The sequence below is a fragment of the Cervus elaphus genome, chromosome 33 (assembly GCF_910594005.1).
Source record: "Cervus elaphus chromosome 33, mCerEla1.1, whole genome shotgun sequence".
Classification (NCBI taxonomy): Eukaryota; Metazoa; Chordata; class Mammalia; order Artiodactyla; family Cervidae; genus Cervus; species Cervus elaphus.
Window position 1 is genome coordinate 28,851,854 of NC_057847.1, and position 13,862 is coordinate 28,865,715.

General features: G+C 54.6%; 1 protein-coding gene across 3 annotated transcripts in view; it reads right to left on the reverse strand.

The window, feature by feature from the left end:
• GAD1 (glutamate decarboxylase 1) overlaps positions 1-12,584 on the reverse strand; it is a 39,036-nt gene extending 26,452 nt beyond the window's left edge. The window contains exons 1-5 of one of the 3 annotated variants that reach the window (XM_043894454.1): positions 12,385-12,584; positions 11,848-12,005; positions 10,250-10,394; positions 6,964-7,026; positions 664-822 (exon numbers count right to left, since the gene is read on the reverse strand). In XM_043894454.1, the coding sequence (XP_043750389.1) occupies positions 664-822; positions 6,964-7,026; positions 10,250-10,331 (304 nt within the window). In that variant the 5' untranslated portion in view covers positions 10,332-10,394; positions 11,848-12,005; positions 12,385-12,584. Of the gene's footprint in view, positions 1-663; positions 823-6,963; positions 7,027-10,249; positions 10,395-11,494; positions 11,726-11,847; positions 12,332-12,384 lie in introns of those variants that run through there. The other 2 variants (XM_043894453.1, XM_043894452.1) reach the window with 2 other exon arrangements.
• Positions 12,585-13,862: the final 1,278 nt, after the last annotated feature.

The following is a 13,862-nucleotide window of genomic DNA, read 5'->3' on the forward strand; positions in this document are numbered from 1 at the left end:
TGGCTGTAATGATATTCTTTGTCTATTCAGTTCTTTGTCTAATCTTCAGATTATCCCACTCATATTTTGTGAGTCTTGTTTACTGTTCCGGTTTGGCCTCCATGGCTTGTGGGGAGTTCATGGAAGGGTGTGGTGATGGGTTTACCTTTGAGCTCATCGGGAAAGACTGGGAAAGCACTTGCTGAGACAGTTGTAGGGGCAGCAATAGTGACTGAAAGATCTTCAAAAGAAAAATGAGCTTTAGGATAGCAATTTGGTCATGAGGCCCAGTTACACAGCTTTCCACAGGGCGATTTTGTTGTTGTGGCCACCACCCTTGGAGCATAAATGCTATTAAGAGAACCACTGGATTTTCTTATATGTAAGCTTGTTCTGGATTTTCAGAGTCTATGAATCTATATTTGTCCCTGAAAGTATCTTTAGAGTTGCTGTTTTACTGATTGCCCTCATCCAGTTTTCAAATGATGGCTACCTGGACAGTATGGAAGGAGGGAGAATATTCTAAACAGATGTTGGGAAAGCAGTTTCATGATGCCTCAGAGGGAATAATAACTTCTTTTGGTAAGGTCAGCAAAATTTTAGGAGAAAGTAAAGAAACTCCAATAAAGAGCCTACTGGCTAGCACTGGGGGTGGGGTGAGGGTGGGGTAAGGGTGGGGAGTACCTCGGGCGAACAGGTTGGAGAAGTCTGTCTCTGTGCGTCGGAAGCGGCCATCCTTGTCACTGTTTTCACAGGAAAGCAGGTTCTTGGAGGACTGCCTCTCCTTGAAGGCACTCACAAGCCTGCTCTTCTCTTCCAGGCTGTTGGTCCTCTGCAAGAAGCCTGTAGCACAAGAAGCTGGGTCAGAGGAAGGGCACCGAACTCCCAGCCTCACAGCATTAGCTGCCGGCCCAGGTTGACTCTCCAAGCAGGATGCTCGCACCCCCTGAGAAGAAGCCGCTTGTCTGTGTTTTCAATGGGCTCTGGCACTGCTCGCCTTCAGGCGGGGAGGGGGCAGTGTCAAGAGTCATCAGTGGCACAGACCCAGTCATGCAAGAGAGAAAAACAGTAAGTGAAGCCCATTCTCCTCTCTGAACATGACAGTGAACGCAGAATTAAGTCAATTGGACAGCTTCCACTCCAGTAACCAGCCCCAGGATGGGGTTTTAAGGGAAGGGATGCAAACAGAGAGGATGCTGCCAGTACTGGGTTGACGGGCTGTGCAACCAGAGGGAGGAGGAGGTGAGGACCAGCATTGAGAACTGGAGAAGGTGCTTTCCTTGGGTACACCAGGTAAACGCTACCAGGGTTGAATGTAAGTTTAATTTTTCTGACCCAAACTTAAAGTACAGGTTTCCCTGTACCCTCCCTCTCTTAAATAAAGGTATTGGAGAGACAAGAAAGCCTAAAATTTTATGTGTGGTGACATTTAATTCTATAAATACTTACTGAGCACCTATTGTGGAAAAGGACTTAAGCTAAGCATTTAGGACAGTGGACAGATACAGATAAATGAGAGAGATCCCCTCTTCTCCAGGAGCTTACAGTTTGGCAGCTGGTGACCAACAATGTAATAAATTGAGAAGAACTCCATGGAGATGAACTCTGAGTCCAGGGTGGGAATCAAAGCCCTCCCCTCTGCTGCTCAGAAGGGGTGGAATGCTCTCCTGCTTGAGGAGAGCAGTGCAAACATTACCAGCAGCAAACCCAGAAGCAGGCTGAGCTGAAAGGGCTGGAGACTGCCAGCCAAGAGCACCATTTCTTCCCTCAGTACCTCCACCCATCCCTGCTTCTGTTCCTTCCCTCATCTCCTCCAATTCAGTCTCAATCTTAGAAATACAACACCCTGAAAAGAGGAAGAAAGTTCTAAGTTTCTTGGTGACCCCAAGAAAAAGCTATATTTGTAGATTCCAAGATCCTCGGGGTGTCACAAATGTCACAAGGCAAGCTTGGAGAAAAGTCCCAAGAGGTTGGAAGAGAGGCAAGTTATTCTGGGAAATTCAGCTTTACTTCCCCAGGACTGCAATTCAGTGGGGAGGGGTGGAGGAAGCAGGGATGCAGGGGGAAGGCTGGGGTGATTAGAATCCTCCCACATGCAGGAGCAGGGTCTATTTTTGGAGGGAAGAATAGAAAGGCAGAGGCACCAGGCCTTTCACTGTTCCCAGCACTTTTTAAACGTATCACTAAAGCTCTAAAGGACATCACAAGGATGGGGAAACACTATAACAGAGCTCCACACTTAGATATGAAGATGGGGGTTGCATCTTCTCCCTCACCTCTTCTTCTACTTTCTGAATTCCTCCTTCGAACCCTTAGAGTCCAATACCAGAAGCCCTCATTTCATTTACCAGAGGGGTGCAGAGCCATCCTCACCTGGCCTCTGGTTAAGACTGCTTGCCTACACTCAGAACTGGCAGCTGTGGAATCTCTCAGGCCAAAAAGACCATGTCCGTGTGCCCTAATGGAGATGAGGCCCTGCCTTGCTGAACTCCTGCTCTCCAGGTCTCTGACTTCTGGTTGGCTGACTCACTCCCTGGAAAAGTCTCTGCCGTGAAACCCCTGAGCCTCTCCTTTCCTCTGGGAAAGGACCAGGACCTGCATTTGGGCTTTGGGTATTATCTCCAAAGGAGTTCTTGACACAGGTAATCCCAGAGGTATCCTGATAGGAATGGAAGATAACAATTACAACGCAACTTTAAACCTGCATCCCATTCCTGAACCACACTTCCTGGAGTGCGCTAGGAACTAGTGTGTTCTATACGTCTTGTAATTATCTTATGCATAGCACAACTTATACTATATTATGAAGGTGAAAGTCACTCAGTCGTGTCCAGCTCTTTGCGACCCCATGGATTGTAGCCTGCCAGGCTCCTCTGTCCATGGAATGCTCCAGGCCAGAATACTGAAGTGGGTAGCCATTCCCTTCTCCAGGGGATCCTCCCAACTCACGGATCGAACCCAGGTCTCCTGCATTGCAGGCGGATTCTTTACCATCTGAGCCAATACCACATTATAATCTGTGATAAAAGCCATTAATTTGCTAGTATAAACATTTAATGGATATGATTTTCAGAATAACACTTCTTTGGGAAGGTATATGTTTTCTAAAATATTAGAAGCCTCAAAAGAAGGTCAATAACCCCAGCCTCTCTGGGCTCTGAGAGGTTCTGGAAGGAACTGTATGCTTCTCCAAGGATGATGAGGTACTGGACAATGTCCTCAAGGACACTGAGGTTAGTGCTTTGACAACCTCCCTGGCTAGCAAGAGGTCTTAGAAGCAGAGGCCCCTGAGACTGATGCAGACTGTACTCCTTTTTGCTCTGTATCTCAGCTATAAGGACCTGGTTTCCCTGGTGGCTCAGACTGTAGGTAAAGAATCTGCCTGCAATGTAGGACATCTGGGTTTGATACCTGGGTTGGGAAGATCCCTGGAGAAGGAATACTCACTCCAGTACTGTGGCCTGGAGAATTTCATGGACTGTATAGTCCATGGGGTCACAAAGAGTCAGACACAACTGAACAACTTTCACTCACTTTAAGCTTGTGAATAACTGGGGCTTCCCTGGTGGATCAGACAGTAAAGTGTATGCCTGCAGTGCGGGAGACCCAGGTTAGATCCCTGGGTTGGGAAGATCCCCTGGAGAAGGAAATGGCAACCTACTCCAGTACTCTTGCCTGGAAAATTCCATGGACTGAGGAGCCTGGTAGGCTACAGTCCATGGGGTCTCAAGGAGTCGGACACGACTGAGCAACTTCACTTTAACAATCTTAGGAGGCAAAGAGGCACTACAACTGATCAAAGCTGACCGCAGCTTCGGCTCTCTTCCACTTGCCTCAGTAGGGCCTCTCTGGGCTCTGCTGCTGGTTCCTCACAGCTGACCCCAAACTCAAAGGTCCAATCAGCCCCATGAGTTGGAGGGAGATGTGAGGAATTGGAGAGCACTGGGTTCAAGCCAGTTGTTTCCAAGTGGGGCTTTGAACTGAGCCTGGCATAAGGCTCACCTGGCCAAGGGAGCAAGTGAGGACTGAAGCCCAAGCCCCTGCTATAGCGTGGAATTGCATCTCCCTAGAGGAAGGGGCTCTTTTCCTGATTTCTCTGGGATATGAGTACCCTGCCAGATCTCTCCCCCAGCTCAAACCCTTTTTTTTAGTTTCAAGAAACCGTAAGTATAGAGAATTTGAAATCTATGTTTAAAAGCTGGTGACTGACGCAAAATAAAACACACATGTCAACACACTGCATGGGGCTAAATAAAACAGCTCAGGGGCTGTAACCGGGAGCCAGTCTGGGAGCTCGGCATAAAGAAGTGGTTGAGGCCCAAGGACTCACCAGTAAGTCAGCAGAGCACAGAACAGAACTCATGGCTCCTTGTATCTCCTATTTAGGTCACACCATCATGCCTGTAACCACCCTGCTCTCCACCTCTTGGCAAGTTCTGGGGTTTCTCCTGGCTGACTGCTCTCCCAGGTGATTCTGCCTCCAGAACTAAGGGTCCCACCGGTGAGACCAGGGGCCTTCCTAGCAGCTTTGTTTTTCTGGTTGGGGGTGGGGATCCAGGAGAGGGGATAGGCGAGTGGAAGGGGTTGAATCTTGGCAAGGCACTGAAACGTTTAATGGGGGTTACCCAGGGCAATGGATTTGGAAATGAGAAGATGACCATTAGTCCCCTCAACTATCTTAAGGTGAAAGGTCAAATCAACCTGGATAGTGTAAGGCCAAGAGGTCACCTTTCAAGCCTATGAAGGCCTGGGATGAATGCGGGGTGGGTATCTGTGTGTGGAGGAGGGGACTGGCTGTGGATTCAGGTCAAAACCAAAGACTGTACTTTGCCTCCGGGAACTAAACTAAAATGGAAAGCCCAAGCTGGCTCAAAGTACGGAAAAACAAATCCTCTTGGTGTTTCCTTTCGGAATCAAACGTATTGTAAAGCCTTCTAGCCTGTGGCTCCCAAAGCTTGCATACTAGCAGAAGCCAGTTTCCCTTGGGCAAACTGCCCTCCCTCTCCTGTTACAGGGGTTGCAACTTTCTTGAAATTAGTGTTGGGGAGGAGGGTAAAAACAAAAGAAACTCCCCGAGGATGGTAGCCCCCAAATTCCACCGGAGCTCCTCTTCCGGGGAAGTTAATGCAAGCCTCTACTCCCCAGTTCTGGACCCAGTTCCGAGACACCTAATCCCGGATCCAGGGATGCTCCTGCACCTCTACCCTTTCGGGGCACTTCGGGTGTGTCTCCGAAGCGGCGCTTAGATTTTTTTTTTCTCCCAGACTCCGAGGGGCTGCAGTCGGGGCAGCAGGGGGCACCGCCCGGGACCGAGGCCAGGAAGCCAGGATCGGGATGGACGAGGGCCGCCCTCCAGGCAAAGCCTGCACCGCGGGGAAAGCAGCCCTCGGCCCCAGCCGCCCGCACCCCAGTCCTCGACAGTGGCGGGCGCCCAGGGCCCGCTCAGTTCTGCTTGCCCAGCTGCATGACAATGACGGCTGACGAAGCCGAGAGCCGCGGCCGCCGAAGGGACCTCGCGCGAAACGGGCTATTAAGTCGGGAATGGCGGCGGGGGGAGGGGGTTATTTATAGAACAAAGCTCGGCCGCCGCCTGCTGCCCTCGCGCGGGGACGCGGCCCGGGACTCGCGTGCAGGGGAGGGGGCCAAACCCAAGGCTGGGCTTTCCCCGCAGAACGCCTAGGTCCTGGAGTTGAGCAACCCTTCCTCGCCGTAATTGCTGCTCCTCGGATCAAGGGGACGGAGCCCCAGAATCGCAGGGAGGGCGCCGCGCGGTCGGGCAGGGGAGAGTGGGTTTCTCCCACAAACTGCTAAACAAGCCTTCTCGCTCAGGCCACCAACTGCCGCCGCCCTGGGGCCCCGGGATGTAGGGCCCCGGGAAGCTCTGTCCCAGAGGCCACGGGCTCGCCGGCCTGCCCCCGGGCGCTCGCTGGGCTGGGTGGGCGCACGCGCCCACGCCTGCGCCACCGCTATCTCCCGAGCGCAGCAGCTGAGGGACTGCCTTTTAATAAGCCCCTCGTTAATCTTCCCCCGCCTCTCCAGCCCCTGCCCGGGGACGTCCGTATTTTCTGGACCAGATAAGGCTAGAGATTTTGGACGGTGAAATGTAGCAAGGAAAGCAAGTCCTCATTGTTCAGGCGGAGCCACTCAGCTGTGTCCCTTCGAACAAATCTTTTTTTCCTTTAAAAAAAAAAAAAATCACACCCCCTTGGGCGTTTTCATCTCAGATCCTCACATCTCTGGAGAGCTGTTCTTTCGTCCCCTCCAGCTTCCAGATCTATTTTCCTTTATCTCTGACGAATCGTGCCCGACACCTCCTCTTTCCCTCTCTTGGCCCCACGCCCCCTTGGCCCCCTTTCCCTTCCCGCCTCTCCCTTTAAGGGCAAGCTCCGCAGAACCTCTAGCTTGCACTGCCCGCACCTCCTCCAGGCAGGCCACCTAGTTCTGCAGGCAATCCTTTCTTTGGGCTTCCAAGGCCTCAAAGAACGCAATCTGAATCCGTTTCGACATCTCGGAGCAAAAATGTCCAGCCGAGAAGCCCACTTTCAACCCGCAATGGTCGAGGAGGAGGAGGTACGACGCGTTAGCCACCGTCTTAGCCGCGTGTCTCGCCTTGGGCCTGCTCTCCAGGAAAGCCAGACCTTTTTACTCCACCTTCGCGACACTCAGGCCGAGCGCTCCGGTCAGAACTGCCCCAGCGCGGGGCACGAAGAGCGAGGCTGTAGTGCTGGGGCACTGTGCTCCTCCCCAGCCAGGGGAGCCCCGACCCCTGGACCCTATCGGAAAAGATCCCTTGGGAACAGGTCAGGAGAGGACAGAGAAAGGTCAAGACTCGCAGAGGAGCGTCTCCGCCCGGCGTCGGGGCTGTAGACACTTCAGAAAACATTCAGAAGCCAGGATTCCCTTCCGCGTACATCCCTCTCTCCCAAACCCGCCAAGCCAGCTCGCGTTGAAGCCCTTTAGGGCCCAGCGGGCCCTTTCACTCACCGCAGATCTTCAGCCCCAGCTTTCTGGTGCATCCATGGGCCACTCCGCACCAGGTATCATACGCTAGAAAGCAAGAGACGTGCGTTCAGTGAGGCTCCGACAGTCCAGGACCCGGTCGAAGGCAAAGATGTTCTGGGGAGGGTGGGGGCAGGTCTTTGCCAGTGCGCCTCATTAAATAGCTCTTTCCCCAACGAGCTGAGAGTCTGACCTTTGGGCTGACAGGGAGACTCGTGCCCTCAGAGAACCCACCACACTCCCTTTCCGATTCTACTTCAGAGAGGGAACAGCGCTCTGCTGGGCCTCCAAGCGACCCCAGCCATTCGAGTCGGGTAGCCGCCGAGGGGTCGCGGAGCGGGACAGGGCTGGCGCCTCAGTTGCCCAGCACCCACCCGCAGGCCCTGTCCCTCGGTCTCCGCCCCGCAGACTTGAAGGGCGACCACAGCAGCCCGGAAAGGGAACACAAGAGACATCTGGGGCCAATGCGTCTCATAATTTCCTGGCGGGTCTCCAGCCGAGTGGCAGCTTAAAATAAACTGGCATGAAATGGGGTCGCGGAAGAGTTCAGGAATTAATTGGGTGAAAAATAGTATTTGACTAGATGATCGGGCTCGCTTGGCTGCTCTTGAGTGGGGCTGGGGGAGTCAGTAGACAATAGTGCGCCTGGGGTCTTCATCCCCTGCCCCCTCTTCCTAACCTGCTCCTCATTAACCCTTCCCTCCGGCATCTCGAGAAGTAAAGGCAATCAGACACTTTCTCTCGAGGTCTAAATCGGGGACTCAGGAGCTGCGGTATTCTCAGACACCTCAGTGTCCATCCTGCCTTCAGGGTTCAGCTTCCACCCAGGAGTACAGGGGAGCCTGAGGAGCCCGCATGCGACCTGGTGTGGTGGGCCTAGCGAGAGATTCCCCTCAGATTTCTCCTAACAAGGCGTCTCTAGTCCCTCCCATCCCCCACCCTGGCCGGTGCCTTCAGCCCGTCGCGAATGTTGGCTGCGATAAGGAGAGTGACATCCATTAAACCCGAGGCACAACAGAGCCTCAGCCGGGAGAGGAACTAGCCCGATGTCAGTGAGACAGCGTGTCACAGATGGAGTTCCTGCAACAGACAGTAAATCAGTGCGAAAGCTAAACCCCAGTAACAACACCTTTAAGGTAAAGAGCTATTTCCACCCGGAACAGTGCTTCCAGTTTAAACGCCATCCCACTGAATCCTCATAACCCTATGAAGCAAGAGGAGTGTTAATCTAAGACTCATTTTACAAATAATAACATTGAGGCTCAGAGAGGCGAGGAGTGTTTTCCAAGGTCACTCAGCTATGGCGTTGGAGTTCAGACCCACTGCACTGCCTTTTAGAGGTGGGCATTACAGTGAAAGGATGGGAAGAGGAAGTGAGAGAGCCCCTTTGATGCAGGGAAGACTAAGTGGTCCGGGGCAAAGAGGCGGGGTCGCTGGAGCAAGAGGTAGTGTAAGATTGTGTGAACTAAGCAAAGCCACTTCCCAGGAGACCTTGGAGGAACAGAGAAGCGGAGCCAGCTGGGCAGGCGAGACTGGGTAGAGAGCCAGGTGAGTGAGCGCAGCCTGGGATGCTCACACCGTAGCTGGGCTGTTGGGGCAGGAAACAAGACAGGTGCTTCTCAGAACCTGTGTTTCAGGATCTTCCCTCTGCCTTGGCGCGACCTCCAGGCCAAGAACGAATTCAGGTCAGTGCCTCTACTGGGTCTGGACCTGGGGTTGGGCACATGGGCTCCATTGGGGGCTGCCTCTGGGAAGTAGGGGCGTCCTGGGGGTGCAGGACTCGAGGGTGGATGAACACTACAGATACCCACCCTTGCCAAGGCAGCAGAAAAGGGGCGGGAAATGTGGAGAGAACTGAAAAAGAAATCCATCTGTGCCACAGCAACAGACAAAGGCACTAAAGCCTCGTGTTTCTCTTGGACTGTTCCGAGCAGCTCTGGTGGCCAGTGTGCGGCTCCCGAGCTACCAAGGCTGGCGGCTCTCTTGAGTCCCTCTTTATTGTGTGGGTAATTGTAGCTTCCCTGGGGGGTGGGGCATTGGAGCTGCAAAGGGAACTGGAAAGCAGTCTAAAAATTTAAGAGGAGGTCTCCTGCCAAGAAGCCAAGGGCAGCATCTATGGGGAGGATAAAGGGTTTACCTGACCACTCCCTCCTCCGCCCCCTGCCAACCTTCCTTGTTGAGAACAATTGATGTTTTCTCAAGCTTACAGAAAGTGCCATAAAAGTGAAGCAATGAGCCCTCTTTCTGATCACAGTACCATCCCTAAGCCCCCCTTTTATACAGAAATTCTGGTGCCCTTACTCTCTCGAGCTGATAGATTTGGAGGGAGACCATTTCAATCTAAAGTGGAAAACGGAAAACAATTTCTCCATCTTCCCACCTCTACAAAGAGGTAGGGAATCAATCTGAATTAAGCCCAGATTCTAGAAATGGGTTGAGGAGCCACACCGAGCTAGGGATAGGGAAGCATAAATCTGGCCGCCACCTTTTATCTGGTTCCCCCTTTCACTCTTTGGGAGGTGTCCACTGCTGACAGGTCTCCTGCCCCGGAAAAGGTTGGCCTGGCAAACCTTCTGGGCTCCTCCTTGTTCCCCACTTCTTGCCACTCAGAATGCGGCCCACTTTTTTTTTTTTTTTTAACATTTCTCTGAAATGTAATTAATTGTCTAAAATGTCGAGGCTTAATCTCAGAACGTTTTATGCTCCTTTTTCGCCACTGGCTTCTCCCTCACTCGTCAATAGCTCGACGCAAATTTGGAGCAATTAGGGACCCCGAGTTTTCTAAAAGCTGCAATTAACGTCGAAATTTCCGCTGATTATAGACTTCCAGGGGGAAAGGCAGAGGGGGAGGGGTCAGATCTCGGCTCAACGAAAGCTAGAGATAGAAAACTCTATTCCCGCTGAGTCTCCCAGCTCCTCACACCGTCCGGTGCACCGACCCCGGTCGTCTCACCTAGCAAAGAAACCACACACAACACAACACAACACAACACAACAAAAACAACACTCTCACCGCGTGTCCTTCACCCGCCGCGAAGGATCGCCGCCGCTCCGACCCTGCGTGGTTCCCACTCTTTTAGCGCCCTGGAATCACCTAGCATCCCTGGCAGTCGAACGACCTCTGGTTGGGACCTGGGTCAGGGCCCCATTTCTTTCTAGCCTCCATCATCTCCGCGCTCCCCCTTCCCTTTCCGCCAGCGCAGACTCCTCAGGTCCCAGCGCCCCCATCTTTCCTACAGTCCATTTGATAGGAAACTGGAGCAGGACCTACTTGTGGGGCGCAGGTTGGTGGTATTGGGGTCCGCTCCCGCGTTCGAGGAGGTTGCGGACGAAGAAGGGGTCGAAGACGCCATCAGCTCGGTCGTCCCGACGCCTCTGCTGTCCGGGGTCCTCGGCCAGTCGGGCACTAGAAAAGGCTGCAAAGAGAAGCGAGAGCTGTATGGGGAGGGCTTCCGGGGTCCAGGCGCGCGGGAGGCGATTGAGCGGCCGGGGGCGCGGACGCTCCGGCTGAAGTCTGGGCTAGGGAGAGGCGAGAAGAAGGGCCGCTGGCGGGCTGGGTTGGGGTGCGCCAGGCTGGGGACTAGGGGAGGAGGAGATGTGCACGCGAGCTCTGGGATTCGGGCGCTCGCAACGTAGCCCCGGGCTCCTCTCCAGTCTAGCGGCGCGGTGGCGCGACCTGGAGCGCAGCGCTGAGACTAGGGGAACCCAAGGCCAGTGCAGGTCGCGCGGGTTCGGGCGGCTGGGCTAGGAGGGCTAGGGAGACTCTGCGCGATTTTCCAGCCCAGCCGTGACAAGCCCTATTGGGTCTCGGCAGCCGGCTGGCGGGCGGTCGGGAGGGGCGGGGGGGTGTGAGCCGGAGGAGGGCGCACAGGGCGGGCACGTCTGGTTCGGTGTCTGGTTCCCGTTGTTGTGTCTGGCTAATTCCCTGGAAAGAAGGAGGCTAACTGCTCCAGGGAACGGGGACTTTGGTGAGACAAGGTGAGAGAAGAAAAGGGGGTTCGTGTGTTCACGGTATCCCTTGGATTTGGCTGGGGAAGATATACAGTCACCTTGTACTCCAGACAGCCAGAAAGCAGCGAGTCGGAACCTCTCTCGTCTCCCTCTTACCCCACCCGCTTTAAGCCATTTCGAAGCCAAGAACCGGGCTCCGTCCTTGTTTCTGTATTTCCCCTCCACCTCGTATTTCTCGCAGTACAGACCCGGGGAGGGTGAGGGAGGCAAGAAAGGGGAACATCACCGGGGAAACCAACTTGCTCCCAGCGCGCGGGAGGCGGCAGATAAGGATAGGTGCGCGGCGCCCCTGCTCCGCGCTCGGCGTTGGTGCGATGGCTTCCGAAGGCCAGGGAACAGAGAGAGTGCGGGCGAAGCTGGGTAGATACAAGAGCCTGCAGAGTAGCGCCCGCAGGCCACCGCCTCCACACTCTCCATAGGACCCCCACACCTAGCCCCGCGCGCGCACTCGCACCGCAACGCAGGCAGCTGGGAGACAGCGGTTTCTGGGGAAGTAACAGGTTACCGCTCTGAGTCGCGCCTTCGGCTGCTGCTGGCCAGGAGCCCGTTGGTGAGACCGGTGCTCGCAGCCGGGAAACGGAGGAGAAAATCGCTCTCGCTCCACTTCTGCCTCAGCCCCTGTGCGTCCCCGGGGCATGAATCTCGCTGATGGGGATAGGATGATTGTGAAGGCTGAGGTCTCTGCGCCGCGCAGGAACCGGGAGCCAAGACTCGGGCGGGCGGGACGCTCTCGGCTCGGGAGGGTAGATGGCAGACTCTGGGGGTGGGGGTTGGCCATGAAACCGCCGGTGAAGAGGACCCAGCTGAACAGTCGCTGCTGGGCACTGGGAAGGTCCCGGCGGTTGCGCGCTTACCCACCTAGGCTGGGAGACAGCAAGCCGCGCGCTCCTGTCGCTCTTCTGCGTAGCGCCCAGCAATCTGCCCGGCTCGGCCCGGCTCTGCCTCAGGCGTAATCTGCCCGGCGTCACCTCCAGCTGCAGCCTGTCTTTTGCTGGTACCGTCCCGCACGCGAGCTCCTGGAAGAGAGGAGAGCGATCCGAAGAGGCGGCTGCTTGGCTTTGGGGGAGGCGGAGGCGGAGTGGGGAGGCGGGGACCGGCTCAGCAGGGGAATCACGAGGCCGCTGCTCGCGGGGGCAGCTCGTGGGCAGAGCGGCGGGGCTCCTTGCAGGTGCCTGACCGCCTCTGGAGCTTTATAGGGCGATTATAAACCCAGATCACGGGTTTGCACCCGGAAAAACGAAAAGAAAAAGCCCTATGAGTAATCCAGAACGTACTCAACACGGTCTGTTTTTTGAGCTAGGCAGAGGGTCGGGTAAGGAGAAGGAAAAGAGAAATTCTATGAAGAATTCTGCCTTGCTGAGTGCTTCTCCCTCCCTTTCCTCTCTCCCCCATTACCATATCCTCGAGAAGAGAAGAGCTGTAGCTTAGCCTCAGTTACTTGCCCCGCGGCTGCCCCAGCTTTGTGATGCCTCCTTGAGCGGAAACCGCTCCCTGGGTCATGTCCTTGCTGGCTCTCTACTGAGCCAGGATTGTTGTAAAAGCAAAGGACACAGACATGAGGGGAGAGCTCGCAGACCCTTAGAGGACTCCATCTCTTTTTCACTTCAGTTTTCTCATCCTGCTCGGAGCTTCCCCAAGTATACTCCACCGGAGCACACTACCGAGTGCCTCCGGAGAGAAAAGGGTCCGATTTCCAACCCACTACACGCTCCCTCCTAGCTTTGGTTCCCTTGGTGATGGGGAAAGGAGTCCTCCTGACTGATCACATCTGAAGGTTAATAACACGCACGAGCGCCGCTCCACACACAAGGGGAACCCGAGCATAGAGGTGTCCCGGGGGTGGGCTGGGGGAAGCGGACCGGCCGTCTCTGCCCAGGCCCGCTCCCCTCCACTGCTCCCTTCCTTTCACGCTGTTCAAGGATTCTCTTTTTGCAATATTTAGACGGATTGAACGAACTGCCGCGTCCCGAAAGCCCCTCGCGGTAAAAAGGCGTTCACGGAAAAATTTCCACCAGATGGCGCCATGCGGCCAGAGACCGAGAGGCCCCGTGCTGGCCCGGTCTTTGCTCGCGCCCCAGGTCAACCCCTAAAGGGGCTTGCGGGGCTGTTATTCTCCGGCCTTTTCAAGCCAACCCTCAGACACCCTCGTCTCTAATTTATGGTGTCCTCTTTCCTCCATCCCAGTTTCTTTTTCTTTAGGGCAAAGCAGAGTTGATCACCGTGTCTGGGTGACACCGTGTAACCAGTGATTTCTTTCCTCGCTTTCACAGTGATTTTGTTGTTGCGATGCTGCAGGCAGGGGTTATTTACGGACACTTCTTCGACCTTGCTAGCCCACCGGAATCCTGATTCTTCTCTCTGAATGTCTTATTGCCTTTCACCATTACACAGTGGGAATGCCGAAAATCTTACAAAGCACGAAAATTCCATAAGGGAGACCGAAGATTCCGCCCTTCCTCCTGAGAAGATACAGTCCGATTTAGTAAGAGGGTTCTCGTTGTGAGGTTTGAAATAACCGCGTTGCCCTTGATACTAAAGAAAATACTGTTGCCCTCTCTCAATCTTACAGTAAGACCTCGGGCACTTTTTAAAGACGGAAGAGCATGCGGAAGGGCCGGCGTGGGTCACTGCAACTCCGAGTCCCAGAGCTCAGGACTGGGCAGGTGGGCGTGCCCACTCCGCGCAGGAAAAAACCCTCCAAACCGCGCACCGCGCAGCTTCTCTGCCACGCTTGAAAAACGCAGTTTACTAAGAAAAAAGGCTCGGAATTCCACCCACGCCCCCTCCTCAGGTCTCCCTAAAAGAAATGGTTGCGTCAATCAGGCACCCGGGTGCTAGGGGTAAATCATTCAAGATGCTCTGGGGCTAGGAGG